Source organism: Haliotis rufescens, unplaced genomic scaffold (assembly GCF_023055435.1).
Source record: "Haliotis rufescens isolate VD_foot unplaced genomic scaffold, xgHalRufe1.0.p SCAF_72, whole genome shotgun sequence".
NCBI lineage: Eukaryota > Metazoa > Mollusca > Gastropoda > Lepetellida > Haliotidae > Haliotis > Haliotis rufescens.
Window position 1 is genome coordinate 1,140,284 of NW_025964364.1, and position 7,469 is coordinate 1,147,752.

The 7,469-nt window shown below is 42.8% G+C and overlaps 1 protein-coding gene across 1 annotated transcript; it reads left to right on the plus strand.

Annotated features, from left to right (window-relative positions):
- Nucleotides 1-267: 267 nt before the first annotated feature.
- LOC124126247 (E3 ubiquitin-protein ligase TRIM32-like) lies at nt 268-5,979 on the plus strand. The gene is made up of 3 exons (XM_048388500.1): nt 268-407; nt 3,091-3,400; nt 4,182-5,979. The coding sequence occupies exons 2-3, from the start codon at nt 3,091-3,093 to the stop codon at nt 5,261-5,263; spliced, it is 1,392 nt and encodes a 463-aa protein (XP_048244457.1). The 5' UTR covers nt 268-407; the 3' UTR covers nt 5,264-5,979.
- Nucleotides 5,980-7,469: the final 1,490 nt, after the last annotated feature.

Genomic DNA, 7,469 nt, shown 5'->3' on the forward strand with positions numbered 1-7,469 from the left:
TCAGTGTCTGGCCTCTGACAACCAGGATCTCTAATGTCTCGATGGCGTAATCAAATACCCATGTGTGGGTACATCTGTAGGTTAGACTTACATGATGCGGTTTTCTCCAAATATTTCTTTAAGATCTATAGATGACATTTCCTAAACGTTGCTATGAGAAGCTTAAAATGGGGACAGGGTATCTGATTAGCTGGTCAGGTCCGCGGAACACTCATTCCAACACTAGGGTGGTCTCAGGACGATATGACCTCGACCACAACTAACTGTCACATGACCAAGGAGCATGTCGTGAACCTGATATAATTTATTTCGACTTGTTCCCGTGCTTATCAGCAAACCTGTCCCAGTCCTCATTACGTCACTACATCACACTGTGGCGGGTGGAGAGACGGGTGTCGGGACACAAGGTAAGTTGGAATGTTACACTACAAGGACATACAGGTAGACAGAGATATGTAGCATTCTGCTGGAACATACAATCGTTTCTCAAACTGTAGAGGTCCATTGTTTCTCAGAAATAATCTCCCACTGTGTGAAACTGGTCAGTTTAGTCACATCGAGTGCTAGGAATCTACTCTAACCCAGGTCGAAATGGAGTTACTTTCGGTTTAGATTGTAAGAATACCTTGCACGTCACCCGTCTCGATTACCCGACTAAACAGATTCCATTCGGCGTAAAATGTAAATAGAAGTGAAAATCATGTGACAGAATCACTGAAAATCAGTGATGACACCAGGTGTTCGCGAATCGGGTAAGCATGTCTTGCCCCAGCGGAAACAACCGCCAATCACACAATTTTCATGAAAAGATGTTTGTTGCCCGACACCCACAGGAATACTTGGTTAGTACCCGGATGGATAATCAAACATTGACAGTGACTCAGTTGTCTACGATCACCACTTGTTTGTTTATTCCGTGGACGATGCTCCGGCCACCCTGATGGAACCGGAATGATGAAGGGACTGGACATTTATTATAAGGTGGGTGGGTCGTTGAGTGATGGTAAAGAAAGTAGGATACAACAAAAGACGTGGGACGCAATTATATCACAATTATATAGAGTTTTATGGTTTTGGCAACAGTTTCAGTTCTCTTTTCTTTCAAACAAAATAAATATTAATTTGACCATTATTTAATGTAATTTTATTTTCAGTTTTTATTGACGAAAAAAGTAAAAATAGCAAACATGAAATGTTATTGAAAATATAAGTTTTACTTGTAAAACCGGTACATGTATAGACTTGAACCATTCTAGTGTGGCAACAACAGTTTTGAAAGAGGTTTTCTTTCAGATTATATTTATTTTATCTCCCTTGTGACTTAAAAACAGAAAGTAGAGCAGCATGTACTTTTCGAGCCTTGTCCGTTGTGAAACTTTGAAGAGTATTTAGCACACGTGTAAGTCTCTGGGGATGTTGAAATACATAGCTTTTACTATTGATTCTGTCAACAATTCATGCTGTTTGTCATAATATTTGACTAATATGCCGCTAGACTAATGTCATGAGACCAACATGCTGGAGTGAATTCTGTAACATGATACAATCATTCAAACCTAGAGACGAGTGTTTCTACAGCCAGAGGAAAATATTTTCTGATGTATTTTTATAGTATCATATAGTGCACTTCACATTTTAAAATTAGTTCCTGTCAGACTTTCTCTGTATTTGATAGACATTTACACTGAAGCAACATGGGATGTAGTGTGGGGTGCTTCCAAAATGTCTGCCTCACATTTATGCCTAATATTGAACCAGTCACTTAAAACTGACAGTATCTATCAGACCCAAACCAGCATCCGTGCTGTTATCTTTCCACTGCAAGTGAGTAGAACAGTCTCCCACTCGGACAAAAGGTTTTCCCAACTTTCCAGATCTTTAAGCGCCGTTTACAGACTCAGCTACACAAGCTCGCATATATTGACTACACTGAAACCTGGGGCGGTCAGGAAGCCTTGTGGTTAAAGCGTTCGCTCGTCACGCCAAAGACCTGGTTTCGATTCCCGATATGGGTACAATGTGTGAAGCCCATTTCTGGTTTCCCCCGCCATCATATATTCGCTGGAATATTCAACAATATAAAACAATATTCATATAATGTGTGTGAAACATAAGTGAACGATTATTAATATTAATATATATTAATAGAGTCCATTAAAATTTTCTCTTCAATTTCAACCAATTTTGCAATCGACTATTAATCTGTTAATTAGCTCAATTCGATGATGTATATATTTGTTTTTGTCCGATGAAAGAATACAAAACCACTAATTAAAAAGTGAAATGAAGAGGGTAGAGCTGATACGTTTTAGAAACTGATAGTGAAAGGTTAGAATTAATATCAGCGAAATCAGTGGATCGATATTTGTTGCTGAAATTAGCAGTGACACTGATGAGAGCTCTCGTGGATTTCACCAAAGTGGTGAACGTCTTGGACATGCGTCACTTCGGGCTTTTCTATCACATTAAGCTGACACGCCCAGATGTAACTGCAATACTGTACACTCGATCTTGATGACAGTGTAAGAATCTACATCGAATGTCGCTAAATGCAGAAGTTGTTATAAATAAACTTGTATGTTTTCTTCTTTACTCACCAACTGCTGCTGGCGGTCGGGTAGCCTAGTGGTTAAAGTGTTTGCTCGTCACGCCTTAGACCCTACATGGGTACAATGTGTGAAGCCCATTACTGGTGTCCCCTGCCGTGATATTGCTGGAATATCGCTAAAAGCGGCGTAAAAACATACTCACTCCATCACACATATCTAGAACCCCAAACAAACAGTTAAGTGAAAGACTGTACAAAGGAGCGTCAAGCACAACGCACCAACTCATTTACGTAACACGGACAGTACAGAGGGACCCGCCTTGCTTTCAACATGCTCAAGTCACTTGTTCAGTGTTAAATATTCAAATCCATTTTACATGCATTATGATTGGTCACTACTGTCAATGATAACTTATATTGTCATTGCTATCAGATATTCAATATTTCCAAACCTGCACATCATACAATAAAAATGTATTAACATTCAATCACCAGTCCCTAAAATATATGAATGATATTAAACAGTTATTCCTTTGTTTCAGATGGCAGCTGCCAGAAAGCTGGAGAGTCTGAATGAGAACTTCTTGACCTGTTCCATATGTACGGAGGGATACAAAGACCCCTGTACTCTGACCTGTGGCCACACCTTCTGTAAGGACTGCCTGGGGAAATTCCTGAAGACCAGACAAGACGCCATCAGAGCCAAGTCCATCCCGTGTCCCTACTGTCGTCAGATGACGCGAGCTCCCCAGCCTGACAGACCAGTGGAGGAGTGGGTGAAACAGATCAAGCCCAGTTTCCTCATACAGGGACTTCTGGACACTCTAGCCTGTGGGGGAAATACTGATCATGGTAAGTAAATGTGATCTAGAAGAAACCGAAAGATGACAATATTCTTCCCAAGGGCGTAAGATCCCTGGCCGCATCTCACCAAAAGACGGTATTAGTTGTCACTCTGCCAGGCGCTCGACATTAAAAGGATAAAAGAGGGACTGGTAGACTTTAAAGTCAGTAAACTGTGTGTGCGTGGGGTATCCATGTTACACTCCACTGTCTCAGTGAGCTGCTACTATAAAACCCTCCTTTATCCGTAAAGGAACGACACGCACAAGTCCGCACGCACCTCGCTACATTAGTGCAATAAACTTGAAAGCGATGTTATACATGTACGTCTATTTTAAATTACACTGTCGCTGATTCAGTTTCCACTGAAACCAAGAACATCAAAAAGGGGAATATCTTAAAGGAGATGGACTGTGACGCTGCCATACAGCAGGTTTGCTTTCCTGCATGACCGAGATAATACCAAGCCTGGTTCAGTCTATGTACGTTCATGCGTCATCAAAATGGTGATGGAAAACTGTTTGTTGTTGATAAAAGTAATCAAGACGAAACTGAAGGGTCACCTATATTTATCAGGATTATCTAGAACAAACCTTTATCATTTCAGTTTCGACATCTATGCATGTTGATTATCCCAGGGTAAAGAAACTTTCCGGACACGTTGAACCGCACTGATCAGAATTCACATTTAAACTTGATTCACCCTCATCATATATCTTTTAACAAACTTTATCTCATTATTGTGTTTGCACGTTTGATGATGTGACAGGTTTATCCTTGACTTGTTCAGATACAGAAAACCGCTGCCATCCCTGCCAGGATCTTGGAGACAGTCATCCGGCCAACGCCTACTGTCAAGACTGTGATGTGCCGCTCTGTGAGAGATGTGTGAAGATGCATGCATCTCTTCCTGGTACGTCAAACCACGTAATTGCTGACCTTGGTGGAGCTGTAAAGGTCACTAGACGACAGAGGTGCACGGAACACAACGAAATCTTTGTGGATACGGAACTTCGTAAGATACAGAGTGGCACATCTGACGTCATGTGCAGGCCAGTGTTACACAAGACAGTCGGCATTAGGGTCGATGGCGACAGGGAGCAGCCGTATCCATATGACATCACAGTCCTGGTTGTGGATGGTGAGGACACACTGGTGGTCACTGACCGCAACAATACATGTTTGAAATCCTTCTACACAAAGAAAAACATATCACGACACAGTAAACTGGATCTTGCAAGTAAACCAACCTCTGTGACGAGGCTGGGGGACAACAAGGTGGCTGTATCATTCTGGTCACACAATGAGATTGTAATAGTATGGGTGACCCCTGACCTGGTGCTACAGCATCGTGTCACAACAAAGAAGAAGTACATTGGTCTGACAGCCTTGAGTCCTACAACATTAGCAGCAGGTTGTGGGGATCCTCCCTGTGTTGATATCCTGGATGTATCGGGGAGAGTGATGACGTCAGTCAGTACATTCAACACTGGGAAGAACCTAATGCGTTACCCCAGCTTCCTCTGTGCTACGGACAGGGGCAACATCCTGGTGTCAGATGCTGGCTCACACTCTGTCTACTGTATCACACCAGAGGGAGATGTTGTGTTCACCTACACCCCTACAGGAGAGAGGAGACTGAGCGAACCACAAGGTATCACAACTACCAGCACAGGACACATCCTGGTGGCGGACTGCTGGGCACACGAGGTGGTATTACTGACACCAGCAGGGGAGTTTGTCAGAGACCTGCTGACGTCACATGATGGACTACAGGATCCATACGGCTTGATGTTCTGTGACTGTAAACTGTATGTGGCGGAATGTTATGAAGATGCTGTGAAGGTATTCAACTGCAGTATTCCCCAATGAGACGCCAGGAAGCAAAACATACTCGGATCACGTCGCGGGGAACTTTTTATGATGAAAATTCAGAAATGTGCCCAAAATGAACAGTTCGTTTTGTATAAAATGCCTCAAACGCCAACCACATTTGAACATAGATTACAGTGAATGAGTGTATATGATAATGCGCCGCTTTTAGCAGTATTCGGGCAATACCCTTACCACAAAGGGGGCACATTGACCAACCGAACCTGGGACATCGGCAGGACGAGCGAACGTTTGTTTCCGCATACGCATGACAAGCACATAAGGAATTATAAGATTAGTTGTAGTGGCTATTTTCGGTAAAATGTTGGGACAAGACAAGATTAATGCAGGTCGTAGACGTTTACAACTTTGGAGAAACCCACAAGCTCGAAAACGGTGCTGACAAACCTAGAAAATTAATCAGGGCCAGCCTGGGATTCAAACCCACAACTGTAGGTGCCTATCACGTCTAAGGGACGCAATTACGCAATCAAATCTCGGCGCCACAGGGTACAACATACGTTCTCTAAGGTAAAGGAATCGAACCCTGAATAATGCACTTACTCATATAGCTACAAGTTCACTTTCATTATCCAGCAGGGGGCACGGGTGGCCCAGTCGTCTAAGGCGCCGAGATTCGCTGTGCAGAGTTTAGCCCCTTGGGCACGCCAGAAACCTATGATTGTGGGTTCGAATCCTGGTTCGCCCCAATTATGTTTCTAGGTTTGTCAGCACCATACCCGTGCTCGTGGGTTTCACTGAAGTGGTAAACGTCTGAGGCCTGCATCACTTCGGGCTTTCCTCCCACATTAAGCTGACACGCCGTGATATAACTGGAATACTGTTAAAAGCGGTGTTTAAGGCATCCACCTAAGTACTCTGTCAACATTTAGTATGTATTTAATGACTGCAGAAAATGTGTGTATTTTAATATGCAGCTACATTTCAAGCTTAGGTGGGTTTTAATATAATCTATATGTTTTATTCATGTTTCAAGAAATGTATCCTAAGCTTTACCAGACTGGATTTTGTAGAGTTTTATTGTTTGAATTAAATGTTATATTTATATTATGTACAATATCTGACACTACCATATAATATATCTCATCTGATCTTTTCTTACATTTACTGATGCCTACAAACTTTACCAATTTGTAGACTGATAGGATAACCACTATCAATAATGTGAAAGTCATATTTCATGTATATTGAATAAACCTGTCAGTGATATACGCGTTTTAATATCCCATTGGTGAGTTTGTTTGTTGTATTACCCCGCACTCAGAAACATCCCAGCCATATAACGGCGGTCCGTAAATACTCGAGTCTGGAGTCACTGGAGGCTCACTGACTTGGTTGATCGTATCATCGTATCCCAATCGTATTCCAATTGCGTGGATCGATGCTCATGATGTCCATCACTGGATTGTCTGTTATACACTCTGTTATAGTGGTGACTGAGTGTTACAACGTATAACACTGACTGTATGTCTTCGCTGCCGATCGCGAAAGTGGAGTGCAAGGATTGTTGTTAATAGAGCCCACGACACATGTGGGCCGGTGTTATTGCTGCCAGCCTGTGGTCTGCATGTCCCATATTCGACTGTTTGTATACAGGCTGATATCACTGAAATGTTGCTGACTGGGGGACGTCCATGTATCTCCGCTGAGCTTCTCGATGATCCCCGTGTTGATCGCCATACACTATGTATACACGTACAAGTACGGACAATGATATGGTGTTAAATATTGTTGTTTGTGGTAAAAAAGACACATCAGAATGCCTACACCAGTCATTAAGGTATGTTAATGTCTTAGTGTTTATGACCGCCTCCGTGGTCTTGTGGTAGAGCGTCCGCCCGGAGAGCGGAAGGTCCGGGGTTCGATCCCGGGCCGCGTCATACAAAAAGACGTTAAAAGATTGTACTTGTTGTTACCCTGTCTGGCGTTCGGCATTAAGGGGCTAAAACAAGGACTGGTCGGCTCGGAGTCTGTATACTGTGTCTGAGTGGGGTATTCATGTTAAACTGCGGCATGGTATCTCAGTGAGCTAGCACTATAAATCGGCATCAGTCCCGACTAGTACAAGCAGCCACACACACACATACACGTGCATGCACGTCGCTATATAAGTGCAATAATCTTGGACGCGACGTTAAACCCAATTTCACCTCACCTCACCTTAGTGTTTATATATATGGACACA